At 33.1% G+C, this 23,935-nt stretch overlaps 1 protein-coding gene across 3 annotated transcripts in view; it reads right to left on the reverse strand.

The window, feature by feature from the left end:
* LOC100369290 (tumor necrosis factor, alpha-induced protein 8-like protein 2 B) overlaps nucleotides 1–23,935 on the reverse strand; it is a 76,629-nt gene that overhangs the window by 17,012 nt on the left and 35,682 nt on the right. For all 3 annotated transcript variants that reach the window (XM_078014324.2, XM_006823913.3, XM_078014323.2), the window contains exon 2: nucleotides 12,596–12,689. In XM_078014324.2, coding sequence (XP_077870450.1) covers nucleotides 12,596–12,620 — 25 coding nt within the window. In that variant the 5' untranslated portion in view covers nucleotides 12,621–12,689. The remainder of the gene's footprint in view (nucleotides 1–12,595; nucleotides 12,690–23,935) is intronic.

Genomic DNA, 23,935 nt, shown 5'->3' on the forward strand with positions numbered 1-23,935 from the left:
TTGCCAATAATAGTGTTAATATCTGGCTGGACAGATTCAATCGCGTATTAGAGCTAATCGAATAAGAGTATTAGTTTTTTTGTACCGATGAAGAATAGACAAGGTCAAATAAAGAACAAGTTAATAAACTTACAGTCTAGTTATAGTGTAATCTTGTTTTTTCTATTAGAAGCACATCTCCATTAGATTAGCACAGGTATAAATGAACAATTGCATTTCTTGTATTCTGGATAATTTAAATATGACCTAGTACATGTCCGCCCATGTCATTTATATAACCATTACTAATAGAGGTACAATTTAGTTACAATGTATGAACATGAATAGATTACAGTTTTTTTATATGAAATTTGCCGAATGGTATGCATTTCATCGCTATTATAGTCTAGGAGGTACAATTGTCACTCAGACGATATAAGTACCAAGATTCATAGAAATCTGATGAGTGGTTCTTGGGTGGAACAAACATATATATACACACACACACACACACACACACACACACACACACACACACACACACACACACATAGACACACATACATGGTAATCACAAAGACCCCATTGTGCACTTCTAACATGGGAGTCAAAAAGTATCAAGTCTAAATATATTGCCATTTTTTTTTAAACCACAAAACTGAATACGTGCTGTTTACATTCAGGGATGGATTGTAATAAAAACAGATATCCCACAATGCAATGCAGTAAATGTATTTAGACGATTTCTGATTAAATGCGGGTAAAAAGTATATGCCACTTAGCTGATTCAGATGCAAAACAAAATTGTCAATTTTTAAGTTTTTTCTTTTTTGGGCATGAATCATTCGCTTTGCTATGGTAGAGAAATGAAATTCGTTCTTGTTTTCACTCTACTGCTTTCAACCGTTCTAATAGCTCAGAGTGGATTTACAAACTAAAATTAATGGTTTTCCATCTGATTGAAGGAGGCTCTGTTGCTTGGAGACTGGTAATCTTTCTCCTGAATAACGAGGATGAATGATGAAGAGTACGAGAGAGAATAGGACATTAACAGATCAGAACGATAGAAAGAGATAGTTGTGATCTCCACTTGAGTTGTAGGTTACACCTCGAGGCATAGACGACTCTTTCAACAGAAACATGGATCAATTTTCTCAAAATGTTATTTCATCCAGAGTTCTATCACAGACTACTGATATCTTAAACAATAGAGCAATTATTAATTTTTTTTGCAAAATAACATATACTGTGATTTTTTTCCCCCGACAGATTAATATTAGTGTTCCTATGAATATATGCCCCACAATTGGGAAAGATATCAAAGCGATTGAAAGCATGTAAAGGTCACAATGAATTGTGGGATACATAAGAGTTTTCATTTTCAGCTGGATACATTACCTACAGGAAGTAGAGCTATGTTCTAAGTTCATTCCAACATTTAAACACAGCTGTCAGTATATGCAACACATTATAACAAACAACTATAAAATACCTTTCAATTCATCATGTATAATTATTGAAACAAATTCAACTTATATGCAAGCATATAGTAACATGTGTGTAACATTTTTGGCAACTACCAGTAACACCGATTTGAAACCATCGATATATAACTGACAGGTAATGATTAAGTCACGGTTTGTATCATGGATGTCTGCTAGCCACAAGGACTTTGCGTATTTTCAATCGAGTTACCTCGTCTTGAATGGTAATTGGCAAGTACAGATGGGAATTGGTTGGTATGACATGGCTGTAGGGCGGCCATATAAAATAAAAAGACTCCCTAGTCAAATGGAGAGTTCAAGCTCAAACAAAAATAAAAATCACAATAAATAAATCAAATCACTGTTTCCAAATGTTACCACTGGTGTCAAGTACCAAGACTACATCTCCAACGTCACCTTCAAGATTGAAATTGATGTAGTGAGACTTTGTACTTTCAATTTATTTTTGAATTAAAGGCAACTACATAAACAAAACACAACACAAGTGAAAACTTGTTACCATTGTATTGACAGATGGTAGCAATGTGTCAGAGCAGATGGTGGACATTTACAACTAATACGGCTACTTGATTATTACACTGCTGTACCGTATGGACTTGTATGTTTAGTATTTTTCTATTCACGCAATCACATGTATTACAAGATTCCACGATATTTAATATTTAAAACCAACCTTTATTTCACTCACTCACCAGTCACTCTAGTTTTTACTTTTCTAAAATTATTTTACGATCAAAAGACTTTCCACTCCCATCATGCAATCCCCCATAGTACTTCCGGAAACACAGAGGCGATCGCCAGCATATCTACAAATAACCTCGCTCTCAGGAGCTGAGGAATAAAGGCGAGAATGGTTGGGCACTATACAAGGGACATCAAAAAACAAGCATCAAGTTCTCTGGTTGCTAGGATACCATTTTGTATGCAAAGAAGTGTTTCTAAACTTCCGGTCATTATATGGATATACGGTTTTTAATTTATGCAAGCTTCATATTTGTACAGATGTTATTTTTTTTTATAGGAAGATTCTCTTGTTTAATTTATTTATGCACAGCAGAATTGGTGTCATCTTGGTATCTGTATGATTGCATGGAAGATGTATTTGCTGCTGTTGAAGAATTGACCATTAGAAACACTAAGATGTGAAGATGGCATATTCAATTATGCAACTCAGTTTTTATTTCTTCAATTAGTTTATTTTGATTAATATCCAATGTAGGTACAAGTAATAAGTCTTTTTTTTAAATGAATTTCCATATTTTTTTTTACTAGTCTATTTTTTTTAGCATTTAGTTGTGAGCTTCATTTTGGGAGACTATCCTCAATCAAATTTGTGTGTGTGTTTTTTTTTCTTTTTTTTTTTCCTATTTTCCTTTTTTTCTGTAGGGTTTTTCCCATGTAGGATTGAATTTAATTCTCTGAAGATTTCTACAGGTTGGTCCCAAACTGAACAATAGCAACAACGAATCAGTACAATCCTGCTGTTACTGCCTACTGGATTGGATTTGACGAAGAAAACAACTCAGCAATTTTGTTTGAGCAGTAATTTATAAAGAAGGAATAAAATAGGGTAGTTTTAAAAATATACATTAGTTTTACACAAAACATAAGGGTAGTTTACTAAAAAACAAGGAGCCTGTCGGCTGAGATAGCTCTGCTGTTAGCACAATGCACATTGCAATTACAGAACAGAAGATATCATTAGAAAATAAACAATATGTATAGTATCAAAGCAATCAAACTTGCTGTTTTCAACAAGAATTCAAAAATATCACTTTTTACCAAAAATGACAAAAACATTCATCAAAATCAGATAATTGAAGATATCACCACAAAATGAACAAATCTGAGAGAGGTTCACATGTAGTAGCTATACATTCAATATCAAAGCAATTGGACTTGCGGTTTTCAACAAGAAGTCGAAAATACAAAATCACTTTTAAGCAAAAATGAAAAAAATATTCACCAAAATTAGAGAATTGAAGATATCATCACAAAATGAACAAATCTGAGAGAGGTCCACATGTAGTACCTATACATTCAATATCAAAGCAATTGGACTTGCGGTTTTCAACAAGAAGTCGAAAATATCACTTTTAAGCAAAAATGAAAAAAATATTCACCAAAATTAGAGAATTGAAGATATCATCACAAAATGAACAAATTTGAGAGAGGTCCACATGTAGTACCTATATATGTAATATCAAAGCAATTTGACTTGCGGTTTTTAACAAGAAGTCGAAAATATCACTTTTTACCAAAAATGGCAAAAATATTCACCAAAATAAGAGAATTGAAGATATCATCATTAAATGAACAAATCTAAGAGTGGTCTACCCAAGGTATATATACACCCAGCATTCAAGCTTGTAGTTTTCAAGAAGAAGTCAAAAGAGTAAAACATTGACACAGACGACGACGGGCAACAGACGACGACGGACAATCACTCATATGATAAGCTCCGCTCGACAAAGTCGACAGCAGAGCTAAAAATAGGTTTAAGTTTTACACAAAAAATAGGATAGTTTACTAAAAGCTTAATCGTATTAAAATTCGGCTAATCCAACCACTTTTCCCTCAATGTCTGGTGTATTTTTTTATCTCAGAGATACATTTTTTTTGTAGCGACTCCAGATAAGAATTATAAAGTACAGAGAAATGGTCAAAAATAATTCTGCGTCTCTCAATACCAATAAATGGTGTCTGGAAAGCATTTTTTTTTTGTTACTGCTGCCACTAAATACGTACTTTAGTACCTGCATACGAAGCGTTGGATATTAATAGAATTCGACAATGAAGGTTTGATTCTTGGTTTGTTTGGTGGAGAATCCTGCGACGTACATTCTGATACAAGATTCAAACCAGGGTAAGTGCTCTTCATCTATCTCAAGTTGCACATTAACGGGCTTGGAGTCTCCATCCTTCGTTACAGACACACAATGCGTCGCTCCATAAATTTCTATTTTTAATAAAGAACTCTATAAGTGCAGGCAATTACCAAATTCCCTAGACAAGATTAACCAGGTGTGAAAAACACGAACAATGTTCCCTGTATAATTATACTTCATTGCGAGACTTTGCAGGGGTTAATAAGGATGAGCATTTAACATAGATACAACGAGTTTTCAGTGAGAATGACGAACACGTGTTAAAATGGCTAGTCCATGGAGATATTAAGTCAATGAGTTTCTAGTCCATCATAGTCACTCCTTCCCCCCCTCCCCGCCTAATAAACCAATCTCAATAGCCCGTAATATCATTAGAGATATACAGTAATTAAATATAGCGGCACATTTAGAATGGCTCAAAACTGCTTTCGGTTCCATTACATCTTGTGCAGTTAATTTTATATTCAGGGATTACTCGGCTCCTGCCATTAACGAGGGATCCTCGTTTTGAGACAATTTAAGGTCACATCTGTGATCGGGATACAAAAAATTATTTTATAATTCCTCCATTTTTTTGTACAGGGGATTCAATAAATGATACCAAAACCCCTATAATCCATTTATTCTGACAACTACTAGTACTCAAAAATCAAGAGGAAAAACATGGATTCCGTTTTGTCTAAATTGTACTTTTCACATTCACTGGGTTTAGTTCTAGCAGATTTAATGTTGCACATGGTTTTAAATTCACTGGTTTGGGAAAGAAAACAATACATTATATTGTTAACTTTGCAAAGTAACTAGATTTTAATTTAGTGCATTTCGCTGTCGGTAAAATAGGTGATAATAAAACCCAGCAAATAATCAAGCTCTGCATGTATATATTATATCACAGGTGAATGATCCTATATGCTTGAGGTTGGTCCAATAACAGTATTACTAAAATTATTAAAGATATACCCCTGCCACGAACCACACAATGATGCACCCAGGGTTACCATGACAAAGTGCTTACAAAAATGTATCACTGTCAACCACACTTCTTTTTCTCAGGAAGAATATTTTACTAACCCTAGCAACAGCTGTTACTATGGTACTGTGACACATGTGATTTTTTTTTTTTTATAATTTTACAATGTGCTCAAAACATTCAGAAGTGTACATTGCAGTTATCATATAGTAAGGCCAGACTTTTTTTATTCCTTGTTTCTTGAGTTTTTATAAGGCAAATTTGTTTGAGGAGGGCAGAAAAAAAATAAAATTAATTCTTTTTTTCCATTAGATTTGTGTGATTCTCAAAGAATTGAAAGTGAGATCATTGATCGAAGAGAAGAAATGAAATAAAATTTTATTCCATGTATAATCTTGTTTCTCATCTGCGCGAGACTTTGCTACTTTGATCATGATACTCCCACGAAAAGGTAAGTTGGATTTTTTATGCGTCGGGCGGAAAAAAATGAATAATTGTTTGCACTTACAAGTCGGCGGGCGCGAGAAATTACGCTGAAATAAAATTTTATTTTTATTTAATTTTCGACTCCTGTTCATTCGGCGGGTTCGCAAAACAACAGATAATAAAAGTCTGGCCTAAGCTCTCATTCAGAGCGACAGGTGTACTTCAAGACAACTTGAACGTGAAGTTGATGCCACATCATTCGACAAAGTCACGTACATTTGCTGATGCATTCAGCAAAGGAAATCAAGGATGCACCTAATGACAGTAATTAGTCAGGTACTCCAGTGAAATCGTTACATTTCAAATGAAAGTGACAAAAATCGTACACAAAAAAAAAAACCATGGGTTTTGCCCTGCAGCTGCTATACGTATAAGTACATAGCTAATGAAATCTGTGACCTTGTGAGAGAATTGACTCTCGTAATCGGGCATTACATTATACTCACACTACACGTACATCTTTCATACTAGTATCTCAGTAACCCTAATAAAACCATTTCCTTGGCTTCCATGAAAATTAGAATAACTACATACCCATACCCACATTTTTGTTAATTTTGGATCAAGTGTATATAATTTTACATTTGTGTGCATGGTTTAAATGTAAATTTTTTAAAAAAATCAGAGAAAAGGGTTTATTTTGGGAAATGCGACATAAATTGAGTTATGTAGAAGACCAACTAATTATTCTGCTGTCTTATCCGAAATAATGTTTGTTTGTTTTTTTCATAAAAAGTTTACTCACAAGGAGAGGAATTCCATGCTGGCAACTTTTATAATTTTTAATGACCATGATTTTTTGTCCTTTAAAATAACAATTTTCACCTACGTTTATGAAGATTTCGAAAATTCCAAAGCAAGTACATTTATCGCATGATATCGCATATTGTCACATATCACGTAGCTTATGTTGTAGGGGAGTGTTTAGGCATCATGCTTCATCAGCACAAATTATATGTGATAACCTTCATACTAACTAACTTAGAGTTAATTTGCGGCTAATATCGAGATAATATCGAAGTGTGGTACGTACTGTAAACAGCAGTATGTATAGTAGTAGTATTTTCTAGCATTATATATTTTGAATATAAGCTATAACGGTATTATAACATGTTGTAATTTGTAATGAAAATTTTAAGTGAATTGCACTAATAACAAAACCTATCCTTTTCACGGAATTTACTAAAAAGTGGCATTTACAACACTGTCGCAATTGTGTATGCTGCAATTTTATGTATTTAGAAACTTTTGTGGTTGTTCAACAATCGGAAAAGTATGTGCTTTGACAACAGAATAAACAGAGTACATATACCTGGCATAAATTAATACTTAATTTTGTCAGCTAAAAAAGATGAACTTGAAAAGTAGCAGCTGAGAAATAAAAAAGCTGCAGAGATGACAGTGCACGTACTTTATCATTATCGTTGTCGAATTTGTCGAAGACTTGCGGGGATTACACAGTCTAACATCAAACGATTTGCTTTGCTGTATATCTGACTTAAAATACATCTTATTATTACACATCTGTCACCGTAATACTATAAATATCCTCGTAATAATCCCATTGTATAATGAGGTTATTACGAGGATACCTTAAAGTATGCACGAAGACAGTACAGCGGGAGTATCGACCAATGAGCAGTGGAGGTCTGAGTGCATACTTTTAGGTATCCTCGTAATAACCTTATTATTCTTCCAAGTAGACATCATGGGAATGCCAAAAGAGAATCAGCAAACATCTTTGTGTGGAGTCCGGTCAAACCCTGGTGGCAGCCATGTTTTTTTTTTTTATTAGAGAACGCTTACGCGTGTAATCACTCTATATTTCGAATTCACATTTCCTAATATGGTAGGATTAAAATACCGCAAAATTAAGGCACGCTGTAACTTATGGCGTTACGGTGACAGATGTATAATAATAATGAATATTAAATATTTTCTGAATTCTCACAAAGTACATGCAGAAAAAATTAGAATCCGTAATGTTAAATTTGTGAATAATTTTGACTGTGCATGCAGATAACTAAAATATCCACGTTCGGGAATGGAATCGCCGAGGACTATTTTCATGGAACAGGATGACATCCTAGCAGTTCTTAACCGAAAATGAGTAAAATGGCATGAATCAGAATAGTTTCGTTGTTATAGTGACCAGGGGCGTCGAACCGTTCTGAAAAGTGAGGGGGACACTTTTGTGTCCGCGTAAGCGGCCGATGTCCGCGCTTGCGCGAACAGGGGGGTGTCTGAGAAGGGGAGACTGACCTATGTTCCGACATCTCTGTGTTCCGACACCACTATGTTCCAACACCCTTATGTTCCGACACACAGTATACTTGTGTCAAACTTAAACTGACTAGCCGTGCGTCACCTTTTACTACCTTGATATAACCAGGATGTCCTGTGGGTTAATACTGGAAATCCAACTGTAGTGTAGTCCGGCCATGATGCTCGAAAGTCCGTGAAGGAGGGATCTTGCATAATGTTATCGGATAATTATCAAACAATGTTGCCCATTGTATCATTCTAAGACTTCGACTATTATATGACAATATCCGTGTCTGTTGGATGTGGTTCCAACCTTAAATCCTCCGATTGCCTAACTATCGAAGTTTTAGATCGATAATTATCGGAGAATTATTTTACCTTTTTTATGAAAGTTGTACTTCGATATTCATCAGTCGCGGAATTGCAAGGTTGCCGTTTACATCCGGTAACACCTTTTCAAGTTTATCTACATATTATTTAAACTCATTTATTTATTTTGCGAGAGATGAATAGGCACTGCATTTAGCATTCCGTAGTGTTTGCACAAGTTTTTGAGATTGCCAAAAAAAACAAAGGTTTCACACTATCTCTTTCCATTCCTATATTGTGTTTTCGGCCAACATTCCTTGTTTACCTCCACACGTTATACGTTTTCCTATCAATCTAAGACATTGATAGGTCTCAGAGAATTCCATGTTTAAAAAAATTAAACCACCACCCAGCTGTAGACCCTGTCTAATATCAATCTAAAACATCGAGAATTATCAGATATTTATTCGATAATTCAAATGTACAATCGGCCGGCTTCCTCTAATGCGAGGATATTGCACAAGTTTATACTACCTGCAAATTTGATGCATAATTCATCATTCCATATTAGACAGATTTCCTTAAGGAAGTCAGAAAGCACTATTCTATTCTATTCTTCGTTGTTCCATTGCATTGTTCTGATATTCCTCTTTATTCTGAAAATATTCCCATATGTTACACTCATAAATTACAGTTGGTATAATACACAATTTAAATACTTATCCTTATATCTGCCAAAACATGTATATCCCGTATTTATACTTTACATTATTTCTTTGTCAATATCCTTCGTGTTCTGCAGATGTATTTGAAACTGCCTATTCGCTCCATTCTGCAGTCGTCAATTTTGTATTTTACGTTTGTGTGAATTACACAAACTTCTTTGCTACATATGTTTAATTCACTTATGTAAATCTTATCGTCAGGCAACGTCTCACCATCTATTTGAATTCCATTTTTATCTATATGTAATTTCTTGGCAGTGTAATAGCGTTCTCTTAAATAAATAAATAAAATATTGAGAAAGCATAAAAAGACTTATCTTCAAATACATGAATATGTCATGACTAATTCATTTTATCATAGACAGGATTTGCCCAGAAAAAATGCCATTTGATGATTTTGAATAACGTATAATAAAGTTAATGAATTCACAATGTCAATAAGTAATGGATTATACGATGTAATATCCAACGTAATACTTGTACGCTACACCAATATAGCTTTAATTTGATATATAACATGATGGTGTTTGTCTGAGGTATTCCTATTTAATATGTGACAGGCTATTACGTAATTATATCTTTGTATAAGGTTGATCCCATAAAATTCCATTTTTATTTGACGCTGTGTATAATTTTCTAAAGCTAACACATTTACCCCGATTTTCGGGGGCAAAACGGCTCAGATTCTACAGCCAAAATTGACCGAATTAATTCCCATGTTTCTGTCTATTCTATGGCATGTAAATTTGACAGCCTTGTCTTAATTTTAATTGTACAGTCAGTATTCTGTAACTAGACTGATCGCGCTGAACAGAGAAAAAACATGTTGCTTTGTTCTACCATGGCGAGGGGTATTTATCCAATTTTGGCTTCCGACCACTGGCGTACATATTTACATTGAAAATATGACACATCTGGCCGGCTCAGAATTTATTGGATGATCGTCGAACATAAAAGTACTAAACAATGTAATTTAGGTCTCCCCGAGTACAAGTTGTCAGGGGCCCACATGAAGACTGTCAGGTACATAGTTTATTGTTGATCTGAACGTTTGGCAATAATTAAAAAAAAAAATATTTTGCGTCTGAAGCTTGATAGGTTACATCGCGCCTGAGAATATTGCCGACGATGATCACAAAAACACCTCCATGAAAGCCCATGGCCAGAAGAGTGGCAAGTATTATAATCCGGCATAGTTATTTTTTAATGTAAAGAAATGTAACATTGTGTCACAAAAGGTGAGCGTAGAATAATATTTGAAGAAGAATAATGATATCTTTTCTTATAGTAAAGAGATAAAAACGCAGTGAAATGTCAAAAACTTTTCTAAAATTTCGTAGGTGTTAGAACCCTATTAGCATCTCAACATAGGGTTGTCGGAATATAGGGGTGTCGGAATATAGGGGTGTCGGAATATAGGTGTGTAACCCCGAGGAGGGTTGTGTCCCCCTCAGAAGGTAGAAATTTTTGAAAAATGCAACCAAAATGAAGTCATTTGGTGCATACTTGGGGATTTTCATTCTTGATCATTAAGAATACAGTACATGTACACAGAACCAAAGGCCTTACACAAACGCAGGCTTTTATATAAGCCTATTATTGATATTTGGGTAAGTCAGGAAAGTGGAGGGGACAGTTGATATTGTGTCCCCCACCCTTCAGAAAGTGGGGGGGGGGGGGCGTGTCCCCCCTGTCCCCCCATGATCGACGCCCCTGATAGTGACCAGCACTGGCAAGGTTGCAGGTGTGACCAATGACAGTGGGGTTATAATAATGTGGATTAAATACTGTAAGATATTGCTGCAGCTAAAACAATAAAGACACTGTGGATATCACAGTTGTTCACATGATATACCATGTCAGAAGTGAATGTGCTTTTAATATGTAAATGTCAGTGGTGTATCTTTGGTCAAAACAAAGCATAGTATTAATGCAATTGTTGGTTCATGTGCATTTTTATACATATCTAGCTTATGTTCATTTGTTCAAAATTAACAACAAAATTACAGAAAAAAAAGTGCAAAAATGTTACATTACTACTGTGGAATACTATATTTTCGCTGGAATTAATTTTCGCTGAAAAGGCTTTTCAGGCGTTTTGTATGGAATTTATTTTCACTGATTTTTGATGAGTTTAATGTGAAATATAGGAAAAAAAGTATATTCGCTGGATTTTATTTTCACGGAATCATCCTTTCAGCGAAAATAAAGTATTCTACAGTATTTTGGCATCATTATGAATGCTCAAGACAACATCACAAAATGAATTATTTCATATTCAAACTAAGATGTTGATTGGGTCATATGAAGAAAGGTGAATTTACCTGAGCACTCCATAATTGTGCACAGAAAATACTCACAAATATAAAAGAGCTGGTTACACAGAAAACATATTTGCCATAACACAGATGGGCACAAATATAGATTTCCAAAAAAAGAGATTTAAGAAAAATATTATAATCCCTCAAGGGACAGAAGATAATTTTACATTGCAGAGATCAACAAGTTTAAAAAACATATTTCAGTAAATCTTGTCGAAACAGCATGCAGTGGCAGACATGACCCTTTGGCGAACTCATTCAAAAATATATCGATATTGGAAAATACTATAAAACTCATATACGATAATTAACTTTCTACGAAATGCATCGTTAAATATGTAATAAAACGATAAAAAAGTAAGACGAGATACTGGTGCCAGTACTGTTTCTGTAACTGCCTGTGAGCATATTTCTTATTATCAAATACAAAACTGGTGAAAAACGAATCTCATACATTGTAAATGTAATCAGGTTTCTAGACATGAAACTGATCAAGGTAATTTGAGAATAACATATTTTCTTTTTATACAGTGAAAAAACATTAAGTGCTCAGTCTTTTAATTGTAATATTTAACATTAATATCTAAAGACTTTCACTGCGTTATAGAGTGAATCACATTGCATCTCAAATAATGGAAAAGTGAATGGCCACTAATACCTGGCAACTGCATATGTATTTCCCCATGCAGTTTTAGTAATGTACAAGTCACATGCATGTGGGTTTGCCTTGAATTTAAGCATTTTCCACAAACTATATGTTAGTATTATTGTAGCATTTATTAATTGATTATTTGACTGTTAATGACAGCAATAAACGTGAGCTGAACATCTGGAGAATGCTTATAAAATTGGGGGATTTTTGAGGTACAACATTTAAACTGCAGGTCACTTAATATGACATTATCTTATAGAGTATTGTGATTCGCATAAATCGGAATGAGATTGCAATGCTGTGTATATCCTAGACTATAATTACAATGTCTGTACTATATACATGTATGAACACGTTTGTCCAGGGAAATAAAAACGGTTATAGCTTCACAGAAGTGAAAGGGTTTGCTATTGTTTCCTTATTTCAATGTTACATTCATCGCGGCGCAGTTATTGATTGACGGTAAATGACACGCATGCAGTACATTTCACTTACCGAGCTTTCCCTTTCTGGTGGCCATTGATCAGCTGTTCTGGTTGAACCCAACCACCGATTGATAATTCTGTGTGTCGGCAATAATGACTTGAGACTGAAAATAGAAGCATATAGATCATATTAACGACATCAAATACAAGAAACACAATATGTTTACATGAAGTTAAATGAACCCCTACATTTGCATGTACCAGTAATGTACAGGTTAAAGGTCATGTTTATATACAGGTCAGGGGTCACATAGTTCACGACCTGCATAAATCAACTGTTTGGAGGAAAAACTAACACAATCTCATTACTGAATGATTTATAGCGTCTCAATCGTTAGGTCACATGTCAGCTATGAGATGTTTATATGCACATCTATTTCACCCAAACTGAAAAGTCTTCTTTAAGCTATTGATGTTTTACCCTTGGATCAGTTCATTTTTGGATATGATATTGTGGTAATGACAGCAAAGGGGGAAGATGTTTGTGTTATTTTTCGCTGCTATGAATTTTTTGGTTTTTTCAAGATTTTTCATGAATACAAAATTCCAATAATCGATGAAAATAGCAAAATTAAAACTAAGTGAATAATTATTGCATACATGTACTGGTATATACAATTACATGCTCCATAAATTCATTTACATCATTTGCATATTAAGTTCATGTTCACATTTGCATAAGATTATGTGCATCATTGACATAAGTTCATGTGCATTTGCAGAAGTTTACGTTTACCATTTGCGCAAGTTAATTTTTCATGTACATCATTTCTGTAGTTCATATCTATCATTTGCATAAGAGTACATGTATATTTGCATAAATTACATTCATCATTTACATAAGATCATATTCATTTGCATAAGAGTACATGTATCATTTGCATAAGAGTACATGTAATTTGCATAAGAGTACATGTAATTTGCATAAGATCATATTCATTTGCATAAGATCATATTCATTTGCATAAGAGTACATGTACATTTGCATAAGAGTACATGTACATTTGCATAAGAGTACATGTACATTTGCATAAGAGTACATGTACATTTGCATAAGAGTACATGTACATTTACATAAGAGTACATGTACATTTACATAAGAGTACATGTACATTTACATAAGAGTACATGTACATTTACATAAGAGTACATGTACATTTACATAAGAGTACATGTACATTTACATAAGAGTACATGTACATTTACATAAGAGTACATGTACATTTACATAAGAGTACATGTATCATTTGCATAAGAGTACATGTATCATTTGCATAAGAGTACATGTATCATTTGCATAAGAGTACATGTATCATTTGCATAAGAGTACATGTACATAAGAGTACATGTACATAAGAGTACATGTACATAAGAGTACATGTACATAATAGTACATGTACATAATAGTACATGTACATAATAGTACATGTACATAAGAGTACATGTACATAAGAGTACATGTACATTTACATAAGAGTACATGTACATTTACATAAGAGTACATGTACATTTACATAAGAGTACATGTACATTTACATAAGTGCACATGTATCATTTACATAAGAGTACATGTATCATTTGCATAAGAGTACATGTACATTTACATAAGAGCACATGTATCATTTACATAAGAGCACATGTATCATTTACATAAGAGTACATGCACATTTACATAAGAGTACATGTACATAAGAGTACATTTACATAAGAGTACATGTACATTTACATAAGAGTACATGTACATTTACATAAGAGTACATGTACATTTGCATAAGAGTACATGTACATTTGCATAAGAGTACATGTACATTTGCATAAGAGTACATGTACATTTGCATAAGAGTACATGTACATTTACATAAGAGTACATGTACATTTACATAAGAGTACATGTACATTTACATAAGAGTACATGTACATTTACATAAGAGTACATGTACATTTACATAAGAGTACATGTACATTTACATAAGAGTACATGTACATTTACATAAGAGTACATGTACATTTACATAAGAGTACATGTACATTTACATAAGAGTACATGTACATTTACATAAGAGTACATGTACATTTACATAAGAGTACATGTACATTTACATAAGAGTACATGTACATTTACATAAGAGTACATGTACATTTACATAAGAGTACATGTATCATTTGCATAAGAGTACATGTACATAAGAGTACATTTACATAAGAGTACATGTACATTTGCATAAGAGTACATGGTACATTTGCATAAGAGTACATGGTACATTTGCATAAGAGTACATGTATCATTTGCATTAGAGTACATGTATCATTTGCATAAGAGTACATGTACATTTGCATAAGAGTACATGTACATTTGCATAAGAGTACATGTACATTTGCATAAGAGTACATGTAATTTGCATAAATTACATTCATCATTTACATAAGATCATATTCATTTGCATAATAGTACATGTAATTTGCATAAGAGTACATGTATCATTTGCATAAGAGTACATGTAATTTGCATAAGAGTACATGTATCATTTGCATAAGAGTACATGTAATTTGCATAAATTACATTCATCATTTACATAAGATCATATTCATTTGCATAAGTTCAAGTTTGATGGAAAACCTGCTTTAACAAAATCTATAAAAAATACAACTAATGAACAAATTTGTGTTACTTTTATTGTAACATACAAGCTTCAAATGACAATAAGTTCATGTTACTGGATTCTAACCAGCGTCAGTTTTTTGAAAGCACTTGAATTTTGAAGGCTACTCATACCTTACACATAATAATTAGATGAAAAGTACATAAGACAATTAGTGCAAAGAAACACACAATTTAAAGACTTATTCAACATCCCTACTTCTAGTATAAACACCTATGCATAGTTTGAATAATCCTTTTTTTATGCAGAGCAGATCCAAATGATGATTAAAATACCACTTAATAATTTCTGAAATCTAAACTGGTTTCTTAAAGAATATATATCAATGAGCGTTGTAGAATTGATCCAGACGTACCTGTAGACAGATATTAATTTCTGTCATTTGATTGGCTTCATTTGCATTTGTGAGTATCATTTTTTTTTTTACACGATTTTGAAATATGTGAAGGAGCTTCTATTTAAAAACCCTCTGCACTAGACAAATGTTGACATTTTCTATACAAGTGTCTTGTTTAAAATTGATGATAAAAATGAATTTGAGACAATGCACTTATGAGGCGTACTCTCTGCTCGGATTGAAAATGACACATAAACAAATACATGTGTGATATGCACAGACACACATTACCTAGATTGCAGCACATCACAAAATCTGCTTGACCACCCAAATCCACTTCTAATTGAATTTTGAGAAAATGTCAGTTTCCATCAAGTTGGCAATGAATGAATTAACAGTGGGTAACGGAGAATAAAGTATAAAAAACCTTGATTTCCCTATCAGTAATCACGACAACAGTGAAGTATTCTCAGGATTATCATTACTGGTACTCTGGGATTCCACATTGATACTCGATCCTATTAGCGAAAAGCATAAATTCCTGGACACAACCATTTTTATGTGGGATACAGCTGACAAAAACACGAGATATAGTCACCAGATGTTGCCCTGGATACATCCAAGTGTTTTATAAAACACCAGCAAATTTACACATCACAGTGCACAGCACATTATTAAACAAGATTGGCCGCTGCATGTGTGTGAAATAAAAATATGTGCGATTCTGTGAGTTGACGTCTCTGCAAAATTTATGAAATACTGTAGAATACTTTATTTTCGCTTGGAATTTATTTTCGCTATTTTCGCTGAAGGGATGATTTTGTGAAAATAAAATCCAGTGAATATACTCTTTTTCCTATATTTCACATTAAACTCATCAAAAGTCAGTGAAAATAAATTCCATACAAAACGCCCAAAAAGCCTTTTCAGCGAAAATTAATTCCAGCTAAAATAAAGTATTCCACAGTAAATTTGATACTCGTTTCCACTGACTATAGTAAGAGCAACGTTCTCTTATCAGTAGAATGTATCAGCAGATTAGATGTAATGCTATACGGGAAATTAGTCAAAATCAATTACTAAGATTGGGACTCGGTGGAGCACGGTCAAACTCAAGATGTTTATTCGAAGTCGCTTCAATATTCAAATTGATGTTCAATAAATCAACATCATCAATTTCCAAGAAATATTACAATATTACAATATTACAAGACAAACTGGTAAAGCAGTGTTCGTGAGATTCTTTTGTTTTTGCCCGTGAATTATGGTACAAATTACATATTCGCTGCTTTTTGTTTATAAATGCAAATTAATTTGTTGACCTTTTACTATTAAGTACATGTGATGGCTAAAATTAACAACATTCCAAATTTAAGTTGTGTATGTTCATATTTGAAATTAGAGGTGCCTGTACATAAATTGTACTAGTACTGCCGAGTACAGTATTTCCTCCATTAGAACTATAGTTCCAATAAAAGCGCCCTTGAAACAAACATTAAGTTTACATGCTGAACAAATTATTTTGAAACTAGATTCACCTCTATCATTTAAAGCATATGCGTTTTTTAATAGAGCAAATTTGACACATGTTTTATCCTTCTTCCATACAACTGCATATAATTACATGAGCAACTGAAAAGTACACTGCAGGAGTTCCTGGATTTAAAGTTGCATTTGATTTTTGAACGTTTGATTGTGTTCATTGGCTAGAGGTCTACATCTGACAGCATGATCGACTCTCCATGAAGCAAGCATTAAATGAACCTCATACATGACAGAAAAACATCGCCAGTAACAGACAGCCACATAAACCTCAGAGAGCAATTTTATTTGTATACAGTAACGCTATTACTGAAGCAAACTATTTTCTGGGATATCAATATATTGACAGTTCCAGGAAAATATTGGAAACATTGTTATTATTTTTTGAAGTATTTCTATCAGCTGCCTTTCACATCAGTCATGGCAACCGGTACATCGAGGAAACAAATCCGGTGCACTGCCAATTGAGTAAAGTTTGGGAGAATTAATTAGAAATAATCAAGATCTTTTACACAAAAACAAACCTTGGAAAATGTTTGAAACTACCAGTGTTAAAATTCAACACCTGTAAAACAGTGTTTTGGCATATTTAGAAATTACGTCACGACGACCTTATCAATAGCCTTTTAGACATCGAGATTGGGGTGTGAGAGGAGGAACATCCAAAATATCCAACAGACTGTATCACATGATAGAGGCATATGGCACAAAGGATAAAGCTATATGAACAAACAGCAACTACTTAAGGGATGTCAAATTACATTCACACAGAATTTAGATTAAGGAAAGTGAAATCCCCAAATTAAAGCCGGGCTTAGTAGGCTAATGTAGTAGTGAGCGTGTAATTTTTAAGCTTTCCTGGTAATTGAACCCCCCCCAGAAAGTGTGAAAATGTCTTTACACTGACAAAAATGTCATTCTTTGTATATTAAAGAACCACTGATTGATTCGCAAGTATTCCAGACCGAAAACAGCATGGATGAATGGTAACTCAAATAGCGATGAGGATAGTATCAAAATATTCAAAACATAAATTCCCTTTAAATTAATTAAAATAAATTTTAGCAACAATGAAAGGGTACATGTATGTACCGGTATACTCTCTTCCTCCATCTTTTTTTACTGCCATTTCAAAATGAGTTCAGTGGAATATATCAACACTAAAATATGGGTCATGGCTATCCAGGTGCAGTATTATTATTCACAGAGTGGGGAAACCTACATAAAGAAACATATTGCTTGAATACATACATATAATTATCTAATCATAACATCACACCCTGCACACATGGTTTAATACATGTTTAAGGTAGTTACAAAAAGTGAACAAATTTCCATGACATTATTACTATATGGTTTTATTTATTTTTTTTTCACATTTTTTTTTTCTATTAATTAATATACAAAAATTACAATGACAAATTACAGACAAAACATACTATGGTTTTATTAGTCCCCGTTCGGATGAAGTCCGAAAACGGGGACTTATAATTCGGTCTCCGTCAGTGCATCCGTCTGGAGTCATATCTCAGAATCCCCTGGACCGATTCCGTTCATTCTTTGCATGTGCTTAGTACTTTATGTGGGACATATGCACATGCAGTGGTTTAGCGATTCGATTCAGAATGGCTGACTGGCAGCCATCTTGTTTTTTGAAAATGTTGTATTTTGGACATGCTTTGTCAGTTGTCATTCAAACTTGGTACATAGATTATACATGTTAGGATACATGTCCATGACGATTTATTTCACAATTGGATCAAAGACGGTCGACTGGCAGGCATCTTGTTTTTTTATGCGGTATCTTGGACGTGCTCTGTCAGTTTTCATTCACATTTGGCACATACATGTACTTTATACATGTTAGGATGCATGTCCATGACAATTTGTTTCAAAATCTGGTCAAGGATTGTCGATTGACAGCCATCTGACTTCTTGGCCTTACTGCTATATTTCCACAATTTATGTACCATTTTCATTCATATTTGGCACATACATCATACATATCAGTGTGTTTCATAATCAGATCAAAGATGGCCGAATAATGGCTGTTTTTATTTTTGGCCATATTACTACTACAAGGAACACGTGTTTTGATGTAAATAAACAATCTGTTGTATACGCCACTTGGAACTCAAGTTTCAAGGACACGCTCGCGACAACTCCTCCGCTTTAATATGACGAGCACAAATCGAACTTTCAAAAATTTAACGGGGACTGTGTCATTTTCAATGACTTGTTTTATACTATTCGCATTAAAATACATAGGTCAAGTACCCATGAAAATAGTAGATTTTCAGCTACATTTTTTTATCAATGGTTTCTATGGCAACATCTTCTCTCACCATAAATTAATATTTTGTTTTGTTACATATGGTGAAAAAATCTTGTTATGATATGAAAAATGATGGTTGTCATGAATTATTAAGACATTCTGATGTCTGATATTTTTATTGCTAATATTTTTTTTTTTATAAAATATTGTCTTAATATGGCTTCCCATTATAACTGTTCAATTAGTTTGTATCATGTTAGACAGCAATTTAAAAAGTCGATGATCTGTAACAATAATTATGCAACATTCTTTAAAACAAAAATTGTGACAAATTTTTCACTTCTAGTTGTTAGGCTAAACACAGGTATTTAATTTTAGAAGGAATTTGAATTTTCAATGCTTGCAACTGATCAGGTCAGAATTCAATGACACTAAATTTCTTTATTTTTCACTCAGAATTTATATTCGCTGTTTTTACTAAGAATTTAAATTCGCTGTTTTTACTGAAGCAACAAATTAGTTAAAATGAACTTATAAAAAATAAAAACTTCAAACAAAACATTCAATATGTCTTTTCAGCCAAAAATAATTCCAGCTTAAATAAAGTATTTCTCAGTAGTATGCCATTGGTGAATTTTAGTTGACTTGTGGTTCGCTAAAAAACCATGGATTTCTATTTTTGCTGATAAATGAAATTTGTTATCATGTGAACAAAGTATAAACTTACAATAGAACTCATTGTTTCAGAAAAAAGTATAAGATTTTACAACCCAGTAAAGTTCAAATATCAAAATAGTGAAATTAAATACCAGTGAAAAATGATGCCTTTACAATATTTAACGTTTTTCACAGAATAACATCATTCTTACTAGAATCGGATACCATAGTATTCAGTTAAAGAATCTATCAAACACGACAACCATATCAAAATACACATAATGATATAATGTTGTGCCCGAGACTGACATTTTGTATATACACACAAAGTATTGAGTAACAAGATTACCATAGCAACAACATCATTTAATACCCTTTTTGCATTTTCAGTTTGAAATTGTGAGCATGTACGATATAAATGCATTCCTATCACAGAATACATCTTCCATTAGTATATGTGGAAAATAACTTAATTGAGAGGTTGAGATGTTGAGAGCACGTACTTTATATGTGAGAACTGATCCCAGTCACACAACACACTGGGCTCTTTAAAGTTACATGCACAGCTAACAAAAGGGTCCACAGTTTAATTTAATTTAATAAGTACGCTGAATATTTATTATATTAATAACACAGGAAAAAATACACATAGCGATTCATATTTTATATGTATTTTGTTACAAATACCAGAAAATTTTTTTGAGATTATTATGGAACATTGAAAATGGAGAAAATGAAAAAAATTACGAATGTAAAGTATTTTTAAAACCAGAATCACAATAGGACTAAACATTCATCTTATAACAGAGATATACCAGAGCAATAACATAATTTAGAACAAGCAAAGTACCACAAACTAGCAATAGAAACAGATCGCCATACGAAATCCAAAACACAAACTGAACAGAGACTATTTTGTACACGCTGCAATGAAACAGCAATTATACACTGATCATAGAAATGCAATGAACAACATGATATGAAAATCAACCCATATTTTCAAAACAGAAATGAGAAGAAACAGATTAAGTACATTTTAAAAACATCGAACATGAAAATATTATCACAATTTGAACGCTTATTTAGTGAGCTGTAGTAAACAACATAGAAATATACTGTTCAAGCGTGAATCAGCCAGTTTGGTTGACCATTTTTAGCAATAAAATTGGCATCATGGAACGGCCAGAGGTTTTATAGAAAGATAAAGGTTCAGAAGTGAGTGTGACTTATATCACTGTATTGCAAAACACAAAACGCACATTATACACACTTAGTAAATAACAAGGGACACTATCAAAAATGGTCGAGATGAACACAAACCAGACAGACGACATGTACCTCACTTGAATAGTATTTTTTTTTGAAATGATGCTCACAATTGTCTTGTGATTTTCCGATTACTTCTCAATTTACGAAACTTCACATTGAGTTTATTATACAACATCAGTTGCATACCCTCTTTAATCCTTGTTACCATTCAAACAAATTATTTGGAGAAATTAATGCATGATGCACACTTTAAAAAAAACAAAAAACTTTTTAGTCAATTTACAAAATCAATATGGGCTACCGGTATTTCACAAAACTAAATAACAATTTTTATTTAAAATTGTCATAAAAATGTTCTTTTAAAAATGGTTTTAATATTATGAAAATTTAGCTTCTATCGGTATGTTAACTTTACATTTTGAACTGATGCATATTTTTTTCGACGAGCTTACCACGTCGAATGTTTTTTCATTCATTTCAGCTACCTGGGGAGGCTTTCAGCAGACGAAAAAAACGCATAAAAAAAAGTTAGAGTAGTTGTACTTTCATTTTGTGATTCAGCTAATGTAATATGCATGCATCCAAGCGTACCTTTTCTACTTTCGGCTAATTTGGCATCGAAATAACCCCTTAGCCGATAATAACATGCAGAATAGTGAACTACTGGATTTCTTGATTACTCAGGATGCAATCACGGATAGTTATGCTTTATCTCCATATATAACATGAAAGATTCAGTATTCAGTTTAAACTGACATGTGTCAAGTGCATATACATGTCTATTTATAAAGTACGGTACGTACAGTACATGGGCATATCTACAAAGAAAGCAATATATGCAAGTAGGGCATTAAGACACGTTTTTTAGTGACTTGTGGCCATGCAAGTGTAGGATTCTGATGTTGATAATGGTGTAAATCGACTGAAAATCGTATTCATGCTTGGTATAAAAAAAAAAAAAACTTCCTGAGCATAATTAAGTGTGTTCTATTTCACATCAATCTTGATTGGATGACCCTCGAGATTACACATGTTGAGTATCGTCAACATATGGTTTCCGGGTAAATTAAATAATTCCCTCTATTTTGGAATACTTTATTTCACTAGGAATTTTTCTATCATTAGTATTTTTAGTGTTTAGCGAACTATTATTATTAAAAATCAGTGAAAAAATGTCACATACATCAACCTAATTTTACGGTTTTCAGCGAGACTGAATTGCAGCTAAAATAATGCAATTCAAACTACCCGGCGGTATTACCGTAGGAATTACATAATAATCGTTATATGTGATGCTCAATTGTAATTACAAATGACAGTTAGCAATTTGACTGAGATCAAGTTGTCTCTCATGTTGGAAGTGGTTACATTTGTCATCGGTGATAAATGTACGCAGAGTTAACTATTTTGTTGTACGTGCTATACACACATGTACAAGCATGCCTAGATGATTCGTAAAACCGCCAAACAATTACGAAATTCATCAAACGACATTTTGAAGTCTTAGGTTATTGGAGATTATAATTGGATACACCGAACTACCAACTTTGGTGCACTACCTGACCTGACATTATAGACGTGAATATCAAAATGCCGATGAGGAAGAGATATTTCATGTTATACGGGCAATCCCGACAGCTTTGAATCAATATTACGATAATGAATATTGTGACGGTAATCAACATACACTTATTTCGACTGAAACTGACAACTAATTCAGCATTGTCATCATTCATATTATCAATTCCGTGCTGTATTCGTAACTATATTTGCTCAATTGTCAAATAATAAACGATTCTATAATAGCAAGGTGCTTATAGATGTACATTTACCTCGTATATTGCCAGCATAAATATTTATGAATAATTTTCATAATTAAGATTATTTTCGTTGTTATTTAGTTTGCTTTTAACCGAATGTAAACATTGCATACAGCCACAATATTTTTAAGGTTTATGTTTCAAAAGCACGGGAAGAACATCATTTTTCCCATTAAAAACATTTTTATTAATTTTACTAATCTCATTGCTAATTTTTGACCAAATGGGAAAAAATTTCAAGGTCTTGATCACATTTTTTTTATTAAAAAGAATATGAAACAAAATGTTTTCATTAATCTCCATTAATCTGTGTGCTCCTAGATTTGATCATGGGGAACAATGAGACATTATTTAACTTTTGCAAATATCTTTATGGGGAAAGCCTCAAAAAATTCATAGCAACACAAGAAAGTCGGTGTACCAGTAATACATTATTAAACATTAAGTTCAAAACGCTTTACATCAAAGTGTTCGATAGAAATGTCATGATGATGTTATGTTCGTTTATACCTAGTTTGAACTTGTTCTGCATTATGACTGTAATTATTAACAAGAATAACATCAATTTTCAAAATGTCTTGATAATAAAATAACATAGCGTAATTATTACAACCTTTTCCATTGAGAATCTAAACATTAAATAACGAATAATAATTCTGGATGGATACAAACTAATAATTTACTCGCTACCTGTTATGATCCTTTCCTTGCAGGGCAATAGTAAAAGCTCTGAAAAGCTCTGTATGGAAAATGCTGGCTTAATTTCATACAAGAACAATTCTAGAATAGA

This window comes from Saccoglossus kowalevskii, chromosome 13, assembly GCF_978046115.1.
Source record: "Saccoglossus kowalevskii chromosome 13, keSacKowa6.1, whole genome shotgun sequence".
NCBI classification, from domain to species: domain Eukaryota; kingdom Metazoa; phylum Hemichordata; class Enteropneusta; family Harrimaniidae; genus Saccoglossus; species Saccoglossus kowalevskii.